The sequence below is a fragment of the Laccaria bicolor genome, genomic scaffold (genome assembly GCF_000143565.1).
Source record: "Laccaria bicolor S238N-H82 LACBIscaffold_22 genomic scaffold, whole genome shotgun sequence".
Lineage (NCBI taxonomy): Eukaryota > Fungi > Basidiomycota > Agaricomycetes > Agaricales > Hydnangiaceae > Laccaria > Laccaria bicolor.
This window is the reverse complement of record NW_001889893.1, coordinates 116,323-139,952: the sequence shown is the minus strand read 5'-3', so window position 1 is coordinate 139,952 and position 23,630 is coordinate 116,323. Positions and strand designations below refer to the sequence as shown.

General features: G+C 41.5%; 9 protein-coding genes across 9 annotated transcripts; 7 read left to right on the top strand and 2 right to left on the bottom strand.

The window, feature by feature from the left end:
- Window positions 1–17: 17 nt before the first annotated feature.
- LACBIDRAFT_302749 (uncharacterized protein) lies at window positions 18–3,310 on the top strand (the record flags this gene model as incomplete). Its single annotated transcript, XM_001883698.1, has 10 exons — window positions 18–210; window positions 261–395; window positions 452–1,374; window positions 1,449–1,761; window positions 1,814–2,028; window positions 2,081–2,226; window positions 2,282–2,353; window positions 2,409–2,745; window positions 2,796–2,908; window positions 2,965–3,310. 10 exons carry the CDS (start codon window positions 18–20, stop codon window positions 3,308–3,310), a joined length of 2,793 nt encoding a protein of 930 aa, XP_001883733.1.
- Window positions 3,311–3,553: 243 nt separating this feature from the next.
- On the top strand, window positions 3,554–3,706 carry LACBIDRAFT_302748 (uncharacterized protein; the record flags this gene model as incomplete). Its single annotated transcript, XM_001883697.1, has 1 exon — window positions 3,554–3,706. The coding sequence occupies one exon, from the start codon at window positions 3,554–3,556 to the stop codon at window positions 3,704–3,706; it is 153 nt and encodes a 50-aa protein (XP_001883732.1).
- A 564-nt stretch (window positions 3,707–4,270) lies between these two features.
- Window positions 4,271–4,508, bottom strand: LACBIDRAFT_302747 (uncharacterized protein; the record flags this gene model as incomplete). The annotated part of the gene is made up of 2 exons (XM_001883596.1): window positions 4,271–4,428; window positions 4,481–4,508. The coding sequence occupies 2 exons, from the start codon at window positions 4,506–4,508 to the stop codon at window positions 4,271–4,273; spliced, it is 186 nt and encodes a 61-aa protein (XP_001883631.1).
- A 2,266-nt stretch (window positions 4,509–6,774) lies between these two features.
- LACBIDRAFT_302746 (uncharacterized protein) lies at window positions 6,775–6,948 on the top strand (the record flags this gene model as incomplete). The annotated part of the gene is made up of 1 exon (XM_001883696.1): window positions 6,775–6,948. One exon carries the CDS (start codon window positions 6,775–6,777, stop codon window positions 6,946–6,948), a length of 174 nt encoding a protein of 57 aa, XP_001883731.1.
- A 72-nt stretch (window positions 6,949–7,020) lies between these two features.
- Window positions 7,021–7,836, top strand: LACBIDRAFT_329489 (uncharacterized protein; the record flags this gene model as incomplete). Its single annotated transcript, XM_001883695.1, has 4 exons — window positions 7,021–7,147; window positions 7,188–7,526; window positions 7,626–7,800; window positions 7,833–7,836. The coding sequence occupies 4 exons, from the start codon at window positions 7,021–7,023 to the stop codon at window positions 7,834–7,836; spliced, it is 645 nt and encodes a 214-aa protein (XP_001883730.1).
- Window positions 7,837–8,377: 541 nt separating this feature from the next.
- Window positions 8,378–8,536, top strand: LACBIDRAFT_302744 (uncharacterized protein; the record flags this gene model as incomplete). The annotated part of the gene is made up of 1 exon (XM_001883694.1): window positions 8,378–8,536. The coding sequence occupies one exon, from the start codon at window positions 8,378–8,380 to the stop codon at window positions 8,534–8,536; it is 159 nt and encodes a 52-aa protein (XP_001883729.1).
- Window positions 8,537–14,419: 5,883 nt separating this feature from the next.
- LACBIDRAFT_302743 (uncharacterized protein) lies at window positions 14,420–14,626 on the top strand (the record flags this gene model as incomplete). The annotated part of the gene is made up of 2 exons (XM_001883693.1): window positions 14,420–14,428; window positions 14,480–14,626. 2 exons carry the CDS (start codon window positions 14,420–14,422, stop codon window positions 14,624–14,626), a joined length of 156 nt encoding a protein of 51 aa, XP_001883728.1.
- Window positions 14,627–18,070: 3,444 nt separating this feature from the next.
- On the top strand, window positions 18,071–20,182 carry LACBIDRAFT_329488 (uncharacterized protein; the record flags this gene model as incomplete). Its single annotated transcript, XM_001883692.1, has 5 exons — window positions 18,071–18,272; window positions 18,538–18,603; window positions 18,672–19,027; window positions 19,176–19,703; window positions 19,760–20,182. 5 exons carry the CDS (start codon window positions 18,071–18,073, stop codon window positions 20,180–20,182), a joined length of 1,575 nt encoding a protein of 524 aa, XP_001883727.1.
- A 335-nt stretch (window positions 20,183–20,517) lies between these two features.
- On the bottom strand, window positions 20,518–22,084 carry LACBIDRAFT_329487 (uncharacterized protein; the record flags this gene model as incomplete). Its single annotated transcript, XM_001883595.1, has 5 exons — window positions 20,518–21,492; window positions 21,562–21,636; window positions 21,663–21,755; window positions 21,785–22,019; window positions 22,071–22,084. The coding sequence occupies 5 exons, from the start codon at window positions 22,082–22,084 to the stop codon at window positions 20,518–20,520; spliced, it is 1,392 nt and encodes a 463-aa protein (XP_001883630.1).
- Between the last annotated feature and the right edge of the window lie 1,546 nt (window positions 22,085–23,630).

The window sequence follows — 23,630 nt, the reverse complement described above, 5'->3', positions numbered from 1 at the left end:
CTCTCTCTCATGCCCTTATGTCATTCTTCGGTTTACCCCAACACGATTTAGAGTACGAAAAACTACGTTTTGGTCATGGTCCGCTGCGCGAACCGGACGGTGTCGCAGTCTACACTTGGGGAGAGGAGAGTTACGACGGTTTGGGTGATGCCCTCCAGGAGGGAGGCGATGATCTAAATGACGAAACTTTTGGCGCTGTGGGTTCTATCGGTGAGTATCTTTCTGGAGTTACAATCCTTAGTCTTCATTTTCTGCCTCAGGCAAAGACTTCGACTTCTCTGCCTCAGCATTGCCTGAAGACGATTTCCTGTCAAAATCAATCCCTCCTTCTACATCGATAAAGGGGCAGCTATCACGGAACGAAGTAACCCAATCCCCTCCACCAACTCAACTTCGTACGATCAGCTTCCCATCAACCTTAGCCGAGCAGCTATTGACTCGTTTCTTGCAGCCCGCTCCACCTCTCATTCTCTTGAAGCGATATGGGACGACAAGTCTCCGTTCTCTGTTCTTCCGCGAGCTAACGGCGCCAACCGCATGTCAGAGCATCAGCGGAATTCACCAGCCCCATCCCCTCCCAGATTTTCACCTTTCGGCGCTGGTACATCTCCTTTAATAAGCCACCAACACCCCATCGGACATGGCGTTGGTCACAATCAGCAAAGGGCTCGTACCTTACAGGAGATAGAAGCAGAAATGCTCGCCGCTGTGCAAGAATCCCGCCAACGAGAGCTCTTGATGCTTCAACAGCGAAAGCTACTAGAGGAGGAACAGCACATGCGGCTTTTGCAGGAACAAGAGCGCCAGAAACGTCTTTTTCAGGAGCAGCAGCTCCAACGCCTTCTTCAACACCAGCAGGAGCGAACTCCCCCCCCACGCATGATGCCCGTGTCCCAGTCTCCCAGGTTTCTGGAACATCCCCGACAAATTTTATTGTTGCAACACCAACAAGAGCAGCAGCAGCAGCAACGCTTACAAGACCTTCAAGAGCAGCTGCGACTTGAGGAGCTTGAGCGGCGGATGATTGCCCAGATGACCTTGCAGCAAACCCAGAATGGAAATCAAAACAATCTTCATCGACAAGCTTCCAATTTATCGTTCGCTGAGATTCAAGCCGCTCAAGCTTTCCATCAACAGCAACGTCGCCAACGTTCACGTTCACCGGCCATTGGAAATCATCAGATTTTGCAAGAAAGTGTGCAGCATCATGCTAACAAGGTCCAACTTCAGCAACGCCTCCTTTCGGAGATGGCCCAAGCCGAATTTTCTGGAGATTTTCAGGCTGTCTCTCAGGCAGATCAAGAGGCTTTGCGGGCCGAGGCGATGCGCAAAATTGTCGAGGCGGAGAAGATGGAAGAGAAGCGAAGAAAAAAAGCAGCCAAAATAGCGCACATGGAAAGTGGACTTACTCTGTGGTTTCTGTCTTCAATTTCATGGATTTCCTTTAGGCGCGATATAACGATCTTATGACCCAGTCCGACAAGGACTTCATTACGAGAATTCAGGTCTCTCAACTCGTCACTCAAGATCCGTATGCCGACGATTTTTATGCCCAAGTCTATGGCGCAATCTTGCGTTCTAGACTGGGCTTGCAATCACAGGATGAACGGGTTATCAAGTTTGGTTCGGGCGGCGGAGTCGGTTTGGGACTGGCACAAAAGGGCGGCAACAGGAGACCAAGCGCAATGCAACGAATGGAGCAACAGGTTGAACGTATTGTCAGCAATGCGAGAAAAAGGGAAGAGGAAAAGGGATTGCATTGTATGTTCGTTATGGTTTTGGCGTTGCGAGGCATTCATTTAGAACGTATTAGCCATTCACAGTTTGCAAGGTGCTCTTGGCAAGACCTCGGGACGCAGTTACAAAGCTGCGCCTCGCCAGCTTCTCCAAGTTGATGCTGGCAATGCAAGCCCGTCGCCAACCTTGTCGCCTGCCCACATTCATATATCAAAAGTTTCTGTTTACCATGAGGGGGCAGCCAAAGAGGCAGCCAAACTTGGTCGTGAGGCTCTGGGCAACGCTGCGGATGTAAGTTGTTGTGAAACAATTTCATTATCTTCTCACACTGTTGAATTTGCAGACGCACAACTTAGTTCGACAAGACCCTCTGTCTCAAAGACAGGTTTTGACCATCCTCGAAAAGCTTTATGATTTGATTTTGAGTGTTGAGCAATTAAGGAGGGATCAACCGCTTCCAGAGGAAGACGAAGAAGTGTTCCTTCAATGGTGTGTTGCACATCTTCTGGATTAATTGGCATATGGTAGTGAGCATTTTTTTCAGGAAAACAGAATATGACGGTCTTGTCGATCAGGTGTGGGAGGAGCTAAGGGTGATGATTCCTTTGGAGACGAGGTGTGTCAGCTTGTTTTGAGCATTACCTGCCTTTCGTCTCAATACACCCATCAAGTGATCCCCACCCCTTCATTTCTCTGTTGTATCCCACAAAAGGGAAAAAGATTCTGCCGCGTCTCACTCGCCATTTGAGCAGTGCGCGGATGCTTACATTGTTGACTCTTCTGGTCGCTTGTTTCCATCAACTGGATGTTGTCAATCAGGCTCCCGTACTGGATTCTCTCGTGGACTCTACCGAACGCGTCGATGCTGAGCGACAGACACAGGCATTTTTGGGCAGTGTCATGCAAAGCATTCTTCCAGTAGTGTCAGTCGCGAATTTGCGCCTTGCAACTGGTCTGCTTGGCTTGCTTCTTGATCGTAGCGACATTGCTGCGGTTGCACAGACAAGGGTGCGCCTCTTACCAATGTTTTTGACCGTAGTGCTAAGGTGATTCACCAGCCTGGATTAGCTCTGTTGACGCTGTTTCTTAGTCGCGTGGAGGTGATAAAACAGATGGCTGCCACCGCTCCTGATATGTCTGAGATTCCATCCACTGAGGAGAGCCAACAATGGTATGTCCATATCTGTGACTGACAGTAGTGTTGTTGACGAATACATTATCTCGAAGGAAACTTATGTTTGATCATCTATTCCAACTCCTTGCACCTCATCTTTTGCTTCTCTTCCCATCAACACGCATCGCACAAACTAGTATTTCTGGGCATCCCGATCTTCCAAATCCAACAGACATTGCTGACCAACCTGTTTGGCAATTCCTTGCCGCACTGGCTCTGCACGCCGCTGTCGAGCAACACCAGGTTTTGGTTACCGTTCTACGCGAAAAAGTCCTTGATAATGTTCTTAGTGTGAATAAGGGCTGGGTTGCCGACGAGAACGAACGGCAGACAAAGTTGGCGAATGTAAATTTGTTCCTACATGCACTTGGCCTAGATAGTTCTCAGATTGTTATGTAACTTGCTCCCTCTCTCAAATGGATACATACTATCAGTGACCAGGAGTTTGAAATGATTTGACCTTTGGCTATATTATGCCACAACCACTACACTCTGGGTAGGGACTGTCACGGATAGCTAAAGCCCGGGTGAACCCGAAATCCACCCATATTTGGACTCAACTGATGGATTCGGGTAAGTACCCGGACTATCCGAGGACCCCGGGCAATAGCAGGAAAGCCCTGGTCCCGATCCGGACAAAAAATGTGGATTTTAGGCCCTACAGCTGGGGGCCAATCCGGACAAAAAGTGACAAAATTCGAAACTGCCCAGAGCCAGAGTCCGGACAAAATCGACGAGATGTCAAAAAAAAAGCCTCCCAGCCGGTATTTGGGCATAATTGTGGGACATTTGTAGAGAAAAATTTACCCTGATCTGGCCGTCCGGACAAATTTTTGAGATTGGGGTGTGGTAGGCCAGGTCCAGTCCGGACAAATTTGGTGCAGAGGCGTCCGGACAAAAACCCAATTTTCCGGATCAGGCCTTTTCTGCTATTGCCCGGGGTCCTACTATCCGCAGGTATCCGTGGGTAAATTAGATATTTTTAGACCTTCTTGAGATATTTTGAGCATACGTGCCCGGAATAGATAAGAGTGTTATTTGTACCCCCAACTCCCTTCCACCATGACAGAATGCTATCACAACAACTTCCTGGCCCATGCTGCTTGTGGAAGGGGTCCAAATTGTGACCTGGGCTTTGTTCCTAGCTGTCACCCAAGCTTGTCACTAGAAATCTTTGAAATCCTGTTAATGAATTCAATTTTTAGTGAAAGCAATCACAATATGCCCTAATAAAAAAACAGGAGAACATTCAAACTTACCTTGATGAACCTAGAGGTATTGAAAGAACAATTTTGGTGACACAATGTGTTACAAAAACCTATTTAAGAAGAAAAGAAATCATTGTCCATCTTTTTTCAATCATTTGTGTAACTTTATTGAAGCTGGGTAGAAGGGGAATTTAATCCAGAATCTAAGAGCCATTTCTGCTCTGAATGTTTGAAAGTTAATATTGTGCTGGGTGAAATTGATCTGATTGTGACCAGTGGAGAATGCCCACTCTGCATCCACAGAAGTAGCTGCATCAATCATTGAAAGTAAAGGAAAATAAATGTGAATAATGCTGCTTACCTGGGGCTGAGCAGAAATCAGAACCCATTCATGAAAGTTGCAGTCGGGAATGTGATGCATTGTGCCTGTACATCATATAACCTCCCATTTCCTTCATTGTTTCTGTTGCTACCCAACCTAAATATCAGTTGTTCTCAAAAGCATTTCTCTGAAACTGAAAATAAATACTCTCAAGATGGCCAAGGCATGCTAATACACACCCCCAACACTCTCTGTGATCAAGGCTCAGTTACAGCAGCATTATACAAGGAGAAAGACCTCAGATGATGATATATAAATAACTTTAGTTTCAATATACTCAATTTAGATAATATATGAATGACCTTTGTTTTAATATGAATTCTCCTGAATTTTCGCTTTCTAACACAATTTTTTTCATAAAGAATGGACAGGAAATGAACGAGATACACTCATTTATATAGCTGCTTGGTCACCCAGGCTGTTTACCCACGGATATATCCGTACTGTGCCTTATCTGATCCGTGGGTGGGAAAATCCGTGGATCGGGTACGGTTAATACCCGGGTATATCCATGACAGTCCCTAACTCTGGGCCTCCAAATTTTGTGGGGTTGTGAATGTGTATCTCATGAACATGAATGTATTTTTTATTTTTTTAACGTATATTGAGGGAGGAAAACATTGGGAAAACAGGGATTTCAAACTCCTGAAGCATATCAAACTCCTGGTCACTGATACTAGAGTGGAGTTGTGGGCCAAGGTCCACATAATTACATAAAATTTCAGTATGTGTTACATAAATGGCTCTCAGAAAACATTTACACATGTGTTGGCTTGATAGGACCCCTGAATGTGCCCTCAGATGCCGTGTCCAGGTCAATTTGAGAAAATTTGAGCAAATTTGAGCAAAGATTGCCTGCTAGCAGACAAATTTGACATAAAATTGTGATAGTAACCCAATGAAAGATGAGTGCATACATCAAAGGAAGCTGTAGGTGGAGTTTTGGAGAAAAAGACCCAAAAATGCGGCCTCAGGCCCAGTGAGAATGGGATCAGAGCAGTTCTGAGGAGCTGTGCAAGAATATGAGCTCTGCTGCTGATATCTGGCATGCACTGTTTGAATCTGAGTTGTGGCAAAAACATTCTTGGCACATGGACTGTGATGTAGTCAGTGACATGCAAAGCCAAAGTTGTGTGAAAAAAACTCTCAAAATGCCGCCTTGAGGTCAAAAGAAAGAGAGCAGGCTCCCATGTACTTGTACCATCTGTAGGGGAGCTATGATGAGTGCCAGAGCTGTCTGCTTGCACAAGTCACAGCTACACTATAATCCAACACTGGTGAGTGGGTTGTCTCATCAAATAGGTTCATGTCCACAGCCCATTTTGGATCTTTCGCTGACTCAACAACACTCCAGGGCACAACAAGTCCTCTGACGAACAATCCTATGCTGACAGCAGTGGCTCGGATATGGATTGCAGCAGTCCTGAAGTGCAAGGTAGGCCAATCAAGAGGTCAAGGATTTTAGACGGAGAACTCTCAGTAAGTCAATCTATATTTGATATTATATGTCACATAGCTAGGTTATGTGTTATGTGTTGGTAGTACTATGTATTGAACCAGATCTGATATCTCTGATAGGAAGTGGTGAATACACATGGAAGAAACAATCAGACGATTTCTGTCAAACAAGAAGATGGAGGCAATGATATTGAACTACCTTTCAATGAAGAGGTATTCTGTTTGAGATCCCTATACATGTAAAGTAGTAATTCTAATGATGAATCTGTCTGGCCTCACCAAAGGAACAAACACTGGCACCCCAGGAAGAATTTCAATGGGATATTGACAATGAGAACCTGCAAGCTGACTTTCCAGAACCTCACAATGAAAACCACAGAGAACACCCTGCTGAGTTAGACCAACCTGACAGACAAAATCCTCTCAGGGATGGCCCAGGTGAAGATGATCTGCTTCAAGCTCAGGCTGAAACTTTGCATGCGCTTCTTGAGGATGAACCAAACCCAGGCCCTGAAAATGAGGATGTGGACAAGTTTCCTGCACTCACACAGTTGCAGATTGAACACATCAAATTGGCACAACAATTTATTGATGAAATTTACACTGCAACCTTCAACAATGGAAATCTGGACACTGACACCATTGAGTGTTTGAGGAATCCTGAGGAAGGCCCTGTGGACATCTCTGATCCCGATATCTGACTCTCGCTCAACCTTTTCATGGCATGCAAAAATTCACCCCAACAAACCTACACTGCTGCACAAGAAGCTATTCTGTGACAGTTTCCAGAATCCGAAATTCTCTCCTATCACCTCATGAAAAAACTTGTTGCCAACATTAGCAGCATTGTCTCAGTAAGAGATGATATGTGTATAAACTCATGCCACATGTTTACAGGTCCATTTGCACAACTCGACACGTGTTCTGTTTGCTCAGAGCCTCAATATGATCCTGTTCAATTTGGGCTTACTGGGAAGAGAACACCATGACAGCAGGCATGTATAATCCTCCTGGGCCCACAAATTCAAACATTGCAATGATCTTCTCAGGGTTCTGAAGCGATGCACTACCGAGATAAGAAAACACAGGAAATTCTCGAAAATCTGGATCCCACAAAAAACCTCGACCCAGATGACTTTGTCTATGATGATCTGTTTTCCAGATTTGACATACTCAATCTCATCAAAAGTGTGCAGCTCAATAGTGATGACAGCACTGTATCCTACAGTCTACTCATTTGATGGTGCACAACTTTATCAGAGCAAGAAATCTGACATGTGGATTGGTATATGGGTTGTAGATGATTACAGTCCAGGTGCCTGTTACAAAAAGAAACACATCCTCCCTGCAGTGGTTGTCCCTGGACCCAACAAACGAAAGAATCCTGATTCTTTCCTGTTTCGGAGTTTCTATCATGTTTCTGCACTACAGTGGGAGAACAATGGGGCAGGTCTTCATGTGTGGGATGGACTCAAAGAGGAAACTGTCAACTCACATGTGATTGTCATTTTGAACATGGCTGATGCAGTGGCATTAACAGAACTCGATGGCTGTGTTGGTCACCATGGTGCGCAAGGCTGTAGGCTAGGTTGTGATATGAAAGGAAGGCATAAGCCATCAAGCAGGCATTACTATGCTGCACATCTATGTCCAAATGGATATGCAGGCTCTGGTTGTGATCACCCTGACATCGACATCAGGAACCTCTCAAGACCTTCCCCTGAAATTTACAAAAAACAGCTAGAAAAAGTTGTTCTTGCAACAGATCAAGCTGACTATGAGAAAAAGCGAAAGGAAAGAGGGATCAGTAAACCATCCATCATCAGCAGACTTCTCAGAAAGTACATGCTCCCTGTCCCACTCTATTTTTCAGTTGATCTGTTGCATCTCATATGCATCAATACTGGAGAACTTGTTATACCTCTCTGGCACAGGCAATTAAAATGTGAGCCAAATGATAACAAGGGGACTTGGGACTGGGTAAAACTCATCAGGGAAACTCGGGTTGAGCACAGAAAACTTGTGGCCAATGTGACACAATATTTTCCATCTTTTTTCCACTGCCCAACCCGAAATCCAGTGGAGAAAATATCAAGTGGCTACAAGGCAACTGAATATTACCTCTACATATTCAGATTAGGACCTGGTTTTTTTAGACCAATTCTGCCAAAGAAATACTGGAAGAATTTCTGTAAACTCGTTCAGGGAGTGCAGATACTTATGCAGCATAGTACCACTGGGAAGCAGGTCTGGGAAGCTCATTTCTTTCTCATTTGCTTTGTGGAAGAGTACAAAAATCTATACTACCAGCGATGACCTGAACAGCTCCATTTCTGTCAACCTTTGCTTCACACATTTTTGCATGCTGCACCTGAAATCACACATGTTGGACCCAGAACCTATAGTAGCCAATTTACGATGGAGCACACAATTGGAGACTTTGGCAGAGACATTTGGCAACCATCCAATCCATTTGCCAACCTCTGTCAAATAGCCCTCCAGTGCACACAAACTAACACTTGTGGGTGTGGGCCAGTGCTTTGCATGGCATGTATGAGTCCTTCCTGTGGACTCTAATTTATCCCTGAGCATACCCACTTCAATATCATGGCAACCATGGGCACTATTCTTATTTTTCAGCCTTTTTTTTGTTGAATTTTCTAGCAAATTTTTCTGATTTTATGACTATTTTTCTGTTTATGGTGAAATGTTCCCACCATCTTATTTGCATATATCTGAGAAAAGAAGATAGCTAGTTACATTCTGTGATCTGTAACAACATACTCTATATACTTGTGGCTAATTTCCTTTTTTGGTCAAAATTCCCACATTACCAGAAGCACAGCCCCTCACTTAGCTCTATAAACAACAATTGTAGCCTCTTTGCTTAGCTTTACAACTATATATAAATAGTGTCATACAGACTATTCCTCATTGAGAAAAGCACAAAATACTGAAAAAATTGGACACTTTTCAATAAAAAAGAATGCTAGTCACATGATATGATCACATTTCATAATGTAATACATTTTCTATATTTGGATATAGACCCTGAACCCTAAACACAGCCCCTTCAACATTGTAATAACAAAGAATATTGTTGTTATTCTTTGCTTATTTTTTTCTAACTTTCTAGCCATTTTTTACTTTCTTTTGTCTTTAGATATGGACCCTGAACCCTGAACACAGCCCCTATGGCAACAGAGAAGATCACTCTTAATTTTTGGGTATTTTTTTCTGAGTTTCTGGCAACTTTTAGCTGGTTTCTATATTTAGATATTGACCCTGAACCCTGAACACAGCCTCCCCAACTTACTAAGCAATATTCAAATTTTTTAGATATTTTTTGCTGATTTTGTTGCTATTTTTCCTGATTTTATAGCTGCTTTTCTGTTTAAGGGAAAAGGTTCCCGCAGTGATGAAAGGTGAATGAATGAATGAAAAATTTGCCTAAGTCCTCAGTTGATAAAGAATGAGTCTTACTTGTAAACTCTTAAGGACTCATAATTGAGAAAAACATAAAAAAACATGAATAAATAGGTGTCTTTGCATATATCTCAGGAAAGAAAATAACTAGTCACATTTTGTGACCACATTGAGAAATATAACAGCATGCTCTATAAAATTGTAACTAATTTCCTTTTTGGGTCAAATTTCCCACAGTACCAGAAACACAGCCTCTCACTTAGCTTTATTAACAATAATTGTAGCCCCTTTGCTTAGCTTTACAAATAGTCATGTATTTTGACCAATATCTGCATAAGAAAGAAGACTAGTCAGATGATATAGTCATATTTCTGATATTTAATGTTGCTAAACTCTTGGAGAGGCTGTATTCAGGGTCCAGGATACACTTCCAAATATGGGAATCTGCCCAAATATAGCTAGAAAATGATAAAGACATTAGTGTCTACAAGTTTCTTCACTTTTTCCTCATTTTCCAGCTATTTTCTATCAGTTGTTTTTTTTGCTCTGCCTATATTTAGATATGGACCCTGAACACAGCCCCTTCAACATCATGACAACAGCAAATATCATTCCTATTTTTCTTCCCTTTTTTGGCTTACTTTATAATCATTTTACACAATCTTTCTGGCTTTGTTCTATTTTAGACATGGACCCTGAACCCTGAACACGGCCCCTTCATGATCATGGCAATGGTGAATACCATACTTATTTTTCACTTATTTTTTACTGCTTCTCTGCATATCTGTTTCTATTTTTCAGACAGCTTTCTATATTTGGATATGGTCCCTGAACCCTGGACACAGCCTCTCCAACTTACTAAGCAATGTTCTGATTTTCTACACATTTTTTGCCAATTTATATGCCAATTTTCCAGATTTTATGGCTGCTTTTCTGTTTAAGAGAAAAGGTTCCCGCGGTGATGAAAGGTAAATGAATCAATCAATCAATGAATGAAAAATTTGCCTAAGTCCTTAGTTGATAAAGAATGAGTCTTACTCGTAAACTCATAAGGACTCATAACACTCAAAATAATTTGCCCAGAACTTGACCCTGATGCCAGACTTCACACAATTGGTGATGACATTGGTGATGGATATTTTCTTCTTGCCCCATGTGAAAAGTATCCAAGTACTCTGCATGGAGGGCCTGAATGGATTGCAATCCACACAGAATTTCCCCATATGATGGGAGTGCGACAATGGGCCAGGTTAAACCTCCCTAATGGGCAAGTTGCTTGAAGCCTCTATTTAGAGACAAAAAGGAAAGGAAAGACTGAAAATACCCATGTAACTCGAAATGTAAAAGTCAGTGCTCTTTATTCTATACAACCTACAATTATTAACTTGTGCAAGAGGGCCATTGCAAGCATGGCAGATACGAGTCCTTTTTATATTCAGGAAGCTACAATTCAGCACCACAACATTCACATTTTTGATTATTTAGGAAACTAGTCATGTGACCACCTCCTGAAAGCCCATCAGATTTATACCCCTTAACTATATATATATAGTATTGCTATTTTACATTGGATAAAGTGTATATTTCCATTTACCTACAGAGAGTACCTACATATACATTGAAAGCAACAACCAGTATTATCCTCCATTTTTCTCTAAATTTTTCCAGTCTTTTATAGTTAATTTCAAGTAGATTACTACATATGGAAAGTTCTCCTGGACTCTGACCATGCTCCCCAATATTGCACAAGCAGTAACTTTCCCTCAATTTCTTATTGCTATTTTTAACTCAAAAAGTGCAAATAACCTCAGTTGAAAATATGCTATGTAACATTGTCATCAATAGTGCACATTGCCCCCCATTTGTTTCTGATTTGTCTTCTATTTTTATTGCTATATTTCCTTTCAGGAAATGTTCATTATTCTACATCATCAAACCATCAATTTTTATGGGAGAATAGTGTTAGAGGTAGTAAAAAAATCCTTCAGAAAAGAGGGTAATAAACTAGTGTTTTTATAAACTCAGAGGACTCATAACATCATTGCTGACAATGAGCACCATATTCCAATTTTCTCTAATTTTTGTGCTATTTTCTGGCAATTGTTAGATAAATTTTCATTTGAGAAAATGCACCTGGGACCCTTGAAACACCTCCAACATATCTTGTGGATAAGATTCAGACCAATGGACCAGAAGTCAAGTAGTGATTTGTGGTTGGTGGCAGATGTCTCGTCTACAATGAACACTAGAATGAATGCTTCCACTACCTATACAAAGTTGCCACCCATCCCCTGGTGCATAACACCATCAACATCAAATGCATCCTCATGTACATGGTAGACATGATCCTGCAGCATTAAAACACAAAGCTGCATGGGAAGACACCACAATGGCTCAACATGGTAAGCAAATGCAAGTGGATCAACACTGTTGTTTTCAACATTTTATCACAGGGCTTCTTCGCCTCATGGACAGCACTGTGATATACACCTGCACATTGAACTGTCCTAAGGATTGAGTGACTGGTTTACAGAAGGCAGAATACAATGTAATCAATTCATGGTGCTTTGTGGGGTAGGCAGATTAATACAATGTAATACAATAAATTGTTAAACAACAATTCAGAAAACGTCTCCTCAATCCTGAAGTAGTAAATTGTGGGTGTGGGCCAGTGCTGTGCATGGCATGTATGAGTCCTTCCTGTGGACTTTGTAGGAAATTGATTATATGACCATCCTCCTGACATCCCATCAGCTGCAATGTCATGTAATGACTTTATGATTTTCTGAGTTTTGTTCTATACTTGCAAATGGACCCTGAGCCCTGAGCCTAGCCATCAGTATTTTAGCAGCAATGTGTACTATTCTTATTTTCTTTTTCTTTTGATTTTATAGCAAATTTTCCCAATTTTATAACTATTTTTCTGTTTATGGTAAAATATTCGCACAGTCCTGTTTGCATATATCTCAAGAAAGAAGATGGTCAGTTATATTTTGTAACCTATAATAGTATGCTCTATATATTTGTGGTAAATTTCCTTTTTGGGTTAAAATTCCCATGGTAGCAGAAACACAGCCTCTCACTTAGCTCCATTAACAAAAATTGTAGCCCCTTTCCTTACCTTTACAAATAATGTCATGCAGACCATTCCTCATTGAGAAAAACACAAAATACTGAAAAAATTGGACACTTTTTGGAAATTGTCATGCATTTTTGACTAATATCTGAAAGAGCAAGAAGGCTGGTCTGATGATATAGTCATATTGCATAATATAATAATATTTTTACATAGGCGCCTCAATTTTTCATATTTGGATATGGGCCCTGAACACTGGACACAGCCCCTCTTACATCATGGCAACAAAAAAGTATCATTTTGATTTTTTACTCATTTTTTTCTGATTTGCTAGCCATTTTTCTCACTTTGTTTTATGTTTTAGATATGGACCCTGAACCCTGAACACAGCCCCTTCAACACCATGGCAACAGAGAAGATCCCTCTTAATTTTTGAGTATTTTTTTTGTGATTTTCTGGCAACTTTTAGCTGGTTTCTATATTTAGACATTGACCCTGAACCCTGAACACAGCCTCCCCAACTTACTAAGCAATATTCTGATTTTTTACATATTTTTTGCCATTTTTCCTGATTTTATGGCTGCTTTTCTGTTTAAGGGAAAAGGTTCCTGCGGTGATGAAAGGTAAATGAATGAATGAATGAAAAATTTGCCTAAGTCCTCAGTTGATAAAGAATGAGTCTTACTCATAAACTCGTAAGGACTCATAACAAACAAGTACCATTTTCTACTTGAATCTTGCAGTACCCCAGCATCATTACCAGCAATGAAAAACAATGTCACACTTGGAAAGTCTTTTACATATATCTTGACAATGGAAGCAGTTCAGAATATAGCTCACATAGACTCAAGAAGCTACAGTGTATGGCTACAACTTTCATTTTCACCATTTTTCATAATTGATCATGTGACCATCATCCCAAGATCCCATTACATGGACCCTGATAGCTTAAATTATTCTTCTCTTGGTTTTCTTCACTTTTTTGTCAAACAAGGAGATATTTTCTTTCTGGAATGGACTCTGAAGGCAGTGTCTGATGTTCTATACATCATTCAAATATCTTTCTCATTTTTCTGCTATTTTCCACCTACTTTTGGATATATTACCATATTTGGAACTAGACCCTGGACCCTGACAACATTACCTGATGTTATCACCAACAATAAGCACTATCTCCCATTTTTTCCTGATTTTTTGGGTATTTTTTGGCCATCTTTGGGTATATTACCATATTTAGAACTGGACCCTGGACCCTGACAACATTACTCAACATTATTACTAGCAATGGGCACCATCCCCCAGTTTTTCTAATTTTTTTGGCTTTTTTTAGGCTATTTCTACTATATTACCATATTTGGGTATGCACCCTGGACCCTGAAAACAACCTCCAATGTCATCACCAATAGTGAACACCACCCTCCATTTCTTTCTGATTTTTCGGTTATTTTGTGGTTATTTTTGGCTAAATTACCATATATGGAAATGTGCTCTGGACCCTGAAAACAACCTCCAACATCATCAACAACAGTGAGCACCTCCCCCAATTTTTTGTGAATTTTCTGCTATTTTATTGTCATTTTACATCTGAAAAAGCGTACATTTCCTAATTTAGACATGCCCTCTGGACCCTGAAAACAACCTCCCAACAGTGAGCACCACCTCTGATTTTGCCTGATTTTTCTGCTATTTTAGTGCTATTTTTCATTTAAAAATGATATCTTGTGGATTCAAGTTCAGTATACAGAAACCAACATTTCCTGAGGATACATATGTCATTTCAGACTATTTATTTGTATTTACCTACATTTAGCCTCATTTCAGAATGATCCTACAATTAAGGAGTGCAAACTGCAAAAGAAAACCATGTCATTTGGACCAGATTTGGCAGAGTTGCATATAAAACTTCATTTCCACCAAGATAGATTACTAATCATTCAACATGTGCAAACAATTCTACCATGTGTGCAGTAAGTCAGTTTGCATTTGTTTTTAACCATGTGATATCATGTGGATTCAAGTTTAGTATACAGAAACCAACATTTCCTAAGAATATATATGTCATTTCAGACTATTTATTTGTATTTACCTACATTTATCCTCATTTCAGAATAATCCCACAGACAAGAATTGGATACTGCAAAAAAAACTGTGTCATTTGGATCTGAAGTGGCAGAGCTACATAGAAACCTTGGTTTCTGCCAGCAGAGATTACTAAGCATTCAACATATACAAACAGAACTACCGCGTGCACGGTAAGTCACTTTGCATTTGTTTGTAACCATGTGATATCATGTGATTCAAGTGCAGTATACAGAAACCAATGTTTCTTGAGAGTACACATGTCCTTTCAGACTATTTATTTGTATTTACCTACATTTATCTTCATTTCAAAACAATACCACAGGCAAGGAGTGCAAAGTGCAAAAAAAAACATGTCATTTGGACCAGAATTGGCAGAGATACATATACATCTTCATTTTCGCAAAAATGATGACTAAGCGATGACGTAGAACCGGGCTCGTCTGAGCCCTAGCTGGGGTTCAGACGAGCCCGGTCCTACGTCATCACTTATGTCATTGCTGCAGGTAATATTCACAATTCTGAAAGAAAATACTGTAACTTTATCAGATTTACTCCAAATTACATAAAATAAAATGGAGAAAAAAGGTAAAATTCCCTGCCGTCTGATGACATAAAATGTAGCAATATATATTACATAATTGGTGTCACATCACCCAGGTTCTACCAGTGATTCTGAAAGAAAATACTGCAACTCTGCCATATCTACTCCAAATTATATGAAATAAAATGCAAAAATCTTTTAAATTTGCTTGAAATTTAATTACATGCACTGTAGTACAATGTGTTACATAATCAGTTCTCAAAACACTACCAATGTATTCACCATAAAAGCTGCAATTTACTAGATACCATCTATACAAAACTACAATATTGAGTGAGAGTTCACACCATCACCAGATACTATCAACTACACAAATGATGGCAGAAGCCTGTAAATAGCCAGAGTGCCTGAAACCCTGAAACCCTGAACATAGAAGACTACAAAAGGCTAGAGACCCTGAAACCCTGAACATGGGAAACCATCAATTTTCATGGGAGAAAGGCAAAGTTCAGCGTTAGAATGCTGAAAAATTCCTTGAGATCAAGGGTAATAAACAAGTCTCTTCGTAAACTCAGAGGACTCGTAAATGCATTGGGAGTTGACGTGCATCATATTTGTGTCGTCGTGCATGGTGTTGAGTCAATTGAAAACAAAGTAGAGAAGACAGTGTCTTTGTTTTCAATGACGTTGAAAACAAAGACAATCTGAACTACCGCACACAGTAGTTCAGATTGCATATGATGATTACTATTTGCATTGAACATTCCCACCAAATTATGACATAGGCTATTTCACACAACGTCACCAAAGGCCATGGCCTGTGCCATCCACCTGCCGATGCCCTACACCAGCTGCCCCATAACAACAGCTCCCCAGTAACGAGTGCTCACAACAGCATGCAACACATTGCCACATTGCTGCCAGGCGATGTGACAACGAGATGACGAATGACATGATTTCGTTGTCTTAGGTGAGTCCTGACTGCCCTGCCTTTTACTGACACCATTATGTGAAGGCAACGTCACCCAGCAACGCCACTTACTGAACTACCATGGGTAGTTGATTTGACTAACATTTTGATACACTTTGTTGACTGTCAAACAACTCCTCAAAATTACTCAACATACTTACCAGCCAACTACATTTAAAGTGAGCTGTTGTCTACAGGCTTAACATTCTAAGTTGATACCATAGATCTAAGAACCAGACTGCAACTATGAGTGAGGACATACACAATGTTGTTGAAGCTAGCTCAAAATACTTCTATGATATGTCTACATTTCCTAGTACTGTCTGCCAATCAAGTTCAACAAATGCATGGCTGTCTACAGCACTACAGGACCAATTCAAATAGACAAAACCTTGTACTGTGTACCATCAACTACAAAGATGATGATGGAAGTGTACAAATAGCTTGAGTGCCTGAAACCCTGAATATGAAAGACTACAAAAGGCCCAAAACCCTGAAACCCTGAATGTGGGAAACCATCAATTTTCGTGGGAAAAAGGCAAAGTTCAGCGTTAGAACACTGAAAAATTCCTTGAGATCAAGGGTAATAAACGAGTCTCTTCGTAAACTCAGAGGACTCATAACTATATTTTAAATTAGATCAAGGTTGAGGAGCAGAAAATTCAATACAGCGAAGTCCAGTTTTTTTTCTTTGCTGCAAATGAAGATTATGAGTCCTCTGAGTTTACGAAGAGACTTGTTTATTACCCTTGATCTCAAGGAATTTTTCAGCATTCTAACGCTGAACTTTGCCTTTCTCCCACGAAAATTGAAGGTTTCCCATATTCAGGGTTTCAGGGTCTCTAGCCTTTTGTAGTCTTCTATGTTCAGGGTTTCAGAGTTTCAGGTACTCTATCTATTTATAGGCTTCTGCCATCATTTTTGTAGTTGATAGTTTCTGGTGATGGTGTGGACTCTCACTCAATATTGTAGTTTTGTGTAGATGGTATCTAGTAAATTGCAGCTTTTCTTGTAAATACATCAGTAGTGTTTTGAGAACTGATTATGTAATACATTGTACTACAGTGCATGTAATTAAATGGCCTGCAAATTTAAAAGATTTTTGCATTTTATTTGATGTAATTTGGAGTAGATATGGCAGAGTTGCAGTATTTTCTTCAGAATCACTGGTAGAACCTGGGTGATGTGACACCAATTATGTAATATATATTGCTACATTTTATGTAATCGGACTGCAGGGAATTTTACCTTTTTTCTCCATTTTATTTTATGTAATTTGGAGTAAATCTGATAGAGTTACAGTATTTTCTTTCAGAATTGTGAATATGACCTGCAGCGATGACATAAGTGATGACGTAGGACCGGGTTTGTCTGATGAGGACATCTGGGACCTGGAAATTTCGGCAGTTTGTCGATTCGCCGAAATGATCAACCACCACAAATAAACACAAGACAAGCAGGTAAATACAAGACAAATACAAGACAAATAGACGTACTTAAGACAAATAAACACAAGACGTCGAGACAAGACGGTTGCCCTTGATCCATTCTGAGTGACACAAGGGCTTTGGGAAGCTTCAGTTCACTCGTTTCGTTGACGCCTTCCCTATCTACTTGAATTCAATTCCCTTTTTCATTCATCTCCATGTGGATTGAGCTTTGAGAAAGGTCCGGCAGCAAAATCACTGGCAATTGACTGACACGACTCAGAGGAAGGTGAACAGGGGCAAGGTCTTATCTGTTGTATCTAGCATCATGACCTACATTTGTGGTCAGAGCTAACTGCAGCTGGTATCTTGTGGTTCTCATCATCAGAGAAACCTGCGGAGAAGCTGCAGCTACTTGTGGTCTCGGCTTCTATGAAGGTGTTGGCACTTTTTATCAGGAAATTGAGTGTGTTGCCACATTCTGCAATATTACATGGATTATATTTTGAACGCAATGAGGCAATGGTGATGAGGAGTATAAATTCACACTGCATGAATACGTTGGACCCCATCGCACTTGCCATTCACAATGGCCGAACTCTTGAACCTTTCACAACTTCTCTCCTCATCAGGACAGCCACCTGTAGCCTTTGAACAGCTTGTTAAATCCATCGCCTTTGCCTCAAGGCTCAAGAACGATATTCTTCTTGCACAGCCTGCTACATTCAATCTTGCTGGTGATAGGCACCCTGTACTGCCTCCGACTATTCAAGCGTTCCTCTTGGAAGCCTGTTTGATATCGTTGCCATCTGTCATTATCATTTGGGGGATACTCGCACAAATGATATGGAACACCGATCTCAACGTTTCTCCATCACTTTCCGATTATGAAAAATTTGGCTATCATTGAGGGATAAGTAAGATGTATTATCTCTATTTTTTTTCTCTCATTCTCATCAAAGCCAACAGCCTTTCGTACAATATTCCCTCCATCTCATCTATGCATGAACAAGAGTTGTAAAAGATTCCAACGGCTGATGCTCAAAAAATGCGAAGCACGGCAAGCAGTCTTATTTACCATGGATAGAGGTCCCATCCCTGTCTGGTCAATCCATCTCTACTGTGAGTGTATGTAACTTCATTTGTCTATTGTTTCTCATTGGCTAATTTGTTATTTGATTTTATTATAGGCTGTAAGGTCAACTACCACCACAATTTTCGGGTCCATGAGGGTCGACGTATTTACTATGATGAGATTCCCGATATAGTACAGGTTGGAGAACATCAATTTACTGAACGGAAGCTTATCGGCTTGTGGATTATGATGATGTTGCTGTCCTGGACTTCAGCCACTAATTGCGCACAGATCTATAACATGGGGTTTACCGGAAATGACTGGCCAGATTGGCAATTTAAATTGCAGGTAACCTCCGACCAGGTTTACGATGCATTCATCATTCTTTCACTCCTCGAGGACTGTCAAACCCAGCAAGCAACCCTAGTTGTTCCGCATGGAGGTGCAGCCAAGGACCACTTCATGGAGGCTGTATGTGCACGAAATGATCGCTTGCGGCTTTGCAGTCAACCAGAACTTCTGCACTATTGTAACAAATGCACCCGGTTCTATTCCGGTACATCTCCTTTATTTTCGAAGCTCTTAACCGAATATTAATTTACATTTTGACATAGGAAAGAAAGTTTCCATGGTTGTGATTGACAGGGTGACAGTTGGCCATCCGTGCTGTGGCGAACCCAACTGCAAGGTTCCCCTGGCAAATAATCATGACAGATTTTGCCCTACCCACGCGCGCCTCGATCAAATTTGTGCAGTTGTTCACTGCTCGCTTCCAGTGGTTCCTGGATGGAAAACCTGTGCCCTTGCCGACCATGAGGCTGTTGAGGCTGTTCACAACGACCGTGGCCAGGCTCGCTTTCAACTGAAGGAGTGCCTCCGACGTGCACAACTTGCTCACCCACATGATGCACTTCCTGTTGAAGTGTCAAATGTCTCCGAGCTTGTTGACGATGACTATGCCGAAGAAGATTTTGGTTTTGATGGCCGAGGTCAACCCATTCCTGTCGAAGAACATACAACACGCAAGAAGCTTCGTGCCCAGTTTGGTCACAAACGAACTCACAACGAGCAGTTGATTGTTGCCCCGTGCGGAATTATTATCGCCCGTGAAACCTTTTACCATGCGGAGGTAATTTATAGTGTGGTTGTATGTTTTCGACCTTTTAAACCAGCCAATTGACGGCTTAATTGAGGTACCAATAGGAGATGATCAAGCAGACATACCGTAATGCAAGCACAAAGCCCAATCACATATTTTTTGACAATAACTGCTCCATTGCCAAGGCCGTCAAGAAAGACCCTTTCTTTCGGAACGTTGGATTGACCATTGACATTTTTCACTTCAAATGCAAACACAGCAAGAAGGATCAGTTCTGTCAAGATCACTGTAATCCAGCTGCATATCCTGAGCTTCTTGGTGAAGGCACGAAACAGTGGTACTTTAATTCTTCAATTGCAGAGCAAACAAATGGCTGGTTGGGTGGGTATCATGCTATCTGCCATGAGATGCAGGTCCATCATTACAATTTCTTCCTTGACAAAATGATTCGAAGACGAAACATCATGACTCTGGAAAAGCTTGACAAGGGGGGTTGTATGCTGGGCACCTGGCCTTTGTTAACATAAATTAATGCATTGGATGGTCCTACATTGAGAGTGTACAATAAAACATTACGAGGGAGAGACACAGGGAAAAACATACAAATCTAGTATACAGAAGAAGGAGAGTATGAAATGGGCTAATCAACATCAACCACCTCCTGCAAAAGAGCTTTCTTCTCGGCACGCACACAATGCGCGAACGATGACCAAAGACCCTTCTTCATTCGACCAGCCTCAATAGATTCATCCCTCAGAGAATTAGATGCCGATTGCCAGAGCTTCTTCTGATCGGTAAACGTTGCGGGAACGAAACGCACCATGGGGAAGAATTCTTCAAAGATGGCTTTCTGGGTGCGAGGTCAGTTTTTTTTGAGGCTAGTTCGTCCACTGCATTCACGGAGACATCCAGCAATGTCAACGACATGGTAATCACTTGGCCAGCGCCTTTCGTTACCGTCACCGACTATGATGGGATTGTTGAGGGATCCCGTATCAGCACGCGAGACTTCTTCGGCTGAAGGTGGAGGTGAGGAGGAAGGTGAGAGTGGTGAATGCTCATCATGAGTGGTCTCATGTAGCAGCAGCGGTGATGAAGGAGAGGAGGTTTGCGGTTGGGAGGAAGTTGAAGGGCTAGCGTTGAGCATCTCACGAACATAGGCGTGCTCATGAGGTAAATTGAGGTGAAGATGGGGCTTTGAACCCTGGGAAGGTGTGTTGAGGCATTTCTGGAGGTCGATGCACTTGCAAAGTGAGTGGTATTTGAGGAAAAGCCGGTGTCCTTCTTGAACCTCAACTGTGTGTCCAATCTCCACCGCAACCCAATCCGCGAAGTCCATTTCATCATACAGCTGTAGGTCCCCTTGCTTACCCGCCTCCAAGAGTCCTAACGTTGTCAGTAAAGCAGAAGAAATGACAAAGTATGGCCAAATGAAGCCGGATTGAACCACATGGACTATGGGAGGAGTGTCGTCCATTGTCCAAGCATAAACCGCAATGCGCTCCTTGGTCCTCTTTGCATGAGCCTGACGCTCAGAGTCGAGTTTCCGTTTCTGCTCCCTGAGCTCATGTTGTTGGGCCAATGTTTCAGTGAATATTGGGTGGAGGTGTGACGTGAACCGGGGGTCAGGTCTTGCGTCAACGATTTCTGATAATGGTGGTTGAGAGGATTCAGGTAAGGTAAGAAGGGGGGTAGAAGCTGGGGGCGGAGAAAGGCGGTGAGGAATGACAAATGGTGGTGGGGGCAGCACCAGAGGAGCCTGCGGAGGAACAACAAGCAGCGGAGTATGCGCAGGAATGGCTGGCGTCTTGTGTTTCTTTGACGAACATCCACCCATCTCGATGCAATGTTTTCAGCAGACTCTACGTGAACAGTCATCAGCTATGCGAGATTGGCCACAACCCACAATGAGGCACTTGCCAGCTCCTTGAGACACAGGGGCCAGCACAGCTGAGGGAAGCGAGGGTACAGTGAAGGTTGGCTGGGAGGAGAGTGTGGGTGACACACTTGGCAATTTCGATGACCTTCGGAAAAAATTGCATGGTTCACCTTTCGCGTTAGAGCCACGACACTGTAGTACTTAAACATTAATACCCATGACTTCATGAATCAATAGAGAAAAAATGTACTATCGCAAAGGGAACACCCTTATTCTCATTCTTGTTGCTCTTGCATGGCACAAACGGAGTGAACCGACCACAATTATTACAAAAAAGTCCTCCTAAATCCGAGTTAATTACAGGAAGTTCGGTTGGAGGCATAGGTGGGAGGTGATGTTCCATGGGATCTTGCTGAGGCATGAAGAGAATGTGGGGGGTAGGATGAAAAAGAAAAGAGATGATGATGAGCCGTTGCGACATTAAACTAGATGGAAATCATTTAGTAACAGGAAAGGGGGGGGATGATATCACTTACTGAACAAAGGACATTGAGACCTACTTTGAAAGTTAAACGTTGAATGTTGTACGTTGAGAGAGATTGGGCATGCAGAGAGTTCGCAGTGGGAAATGAGGAAGACATGGGGAGGAGAAATTGCAAAGCATTGTCTGCTATAAAGGTTTCAATGGAGTGCAAGTGACGATACTAATGACGCAGCGTAAGGAAATGTGAGACATGGCGTCGAAGCACTCAGAGGGAGGCCTGTCACTGAGCATGGAAGATTGGAAGGGGAAAACTTACAACGTCGAGCAATCAGCAGTTACCGAATTGGTGAATCGCCAAATCGCCGAACTGCCGAAATTTCCAGATCTGAGATTTTTTGCGTCTGATAGGGCTCAGACGAGCCCAGTCCTACATCACTTAGTCATCATTTCTGCGAAAATGAAGATGTATATGTATCTCTGCCAATTCTAGTCCAAATGACACAGTTTTTTTTGCAGTATGCACTCCTTGTCTGTGGGATCATTTTGAAATGGGGATAAATGTAGGTAAATACAAATAAATAGTCTGAAACTAAATTTTGTGGTATATCAGTAAACTTTGGTTTCTGTATACTGAAGTTGAACCCATGTGATATCACATGGTTTACAACAAAGACAAATAGCTTTACCACACGTGCGGTAGATCTGTTTGTATATATTGAATGCTTAGTAATCTCTGCTGGCAGAAACCAAGGTTTCTATGTAGCTCTGCCACTTCAGATCCAAATGACATGGTTTTTTTTGCAGTATCCACTCCTTGTCTGTGGGATTATTCTGAAATGAGGATAAATGTAGGTAAATACAAATAAATAGTCTGAAACTAAATTTTGTGGTATATCAGTAAACTTTGGTTTCTGTATACTGAAGTTGAACCCACAGGATATCACATAGTTTACAGCAAAAACAAACAGTTTGACTGTGCATGCAGTGAATTTGTTTGTGCATGTTGAATGCTTAATAATTGCTCTTATCTAAAATGAAAATTCCTATGTAGCCATGCCAATTCTGGTCCAAATGACACAGTTTCTTTTGCAGTATGAACTCTGTATCTGTAGGATTATTCTGAAATGACACTAAGTGAAGTTAAATACAAATAAATAGCCTGAAAATGAAATGTATGGAGCTCATTCAATTTTGCCCCAAATGACATAGTCTTTTTTACAAGAGATATGTTGAATATGTGCTTCTACTATAAAATAACAATAGCAATAATCAAATACAAATAAACACTTACACAATGAAACAGCTTTACATCTAGCCTTTTGTAGTCCATTATTAAAGTTGATAGTCTATATTCAACTTTGTAGTCTACGTCTGACCTTTGTGTGTATCAGTGAACTTTGTAGTTGTCCAACTTGTATACAGTCTTTTACAGGTCCTCGATACAGAATAGGTCCTCGATACACTTTTGACACTTGTGTAGTTTCTTCAAACCACCTCANATCCATGTACTTATATCATCTGTGGGTACATATGGCTTCTATAAAGACTCTCCGATAGTTATAATGACCAGTCAATGTTGAATACAGAGCAATGAGGCTTGTTGTTGTCAGTA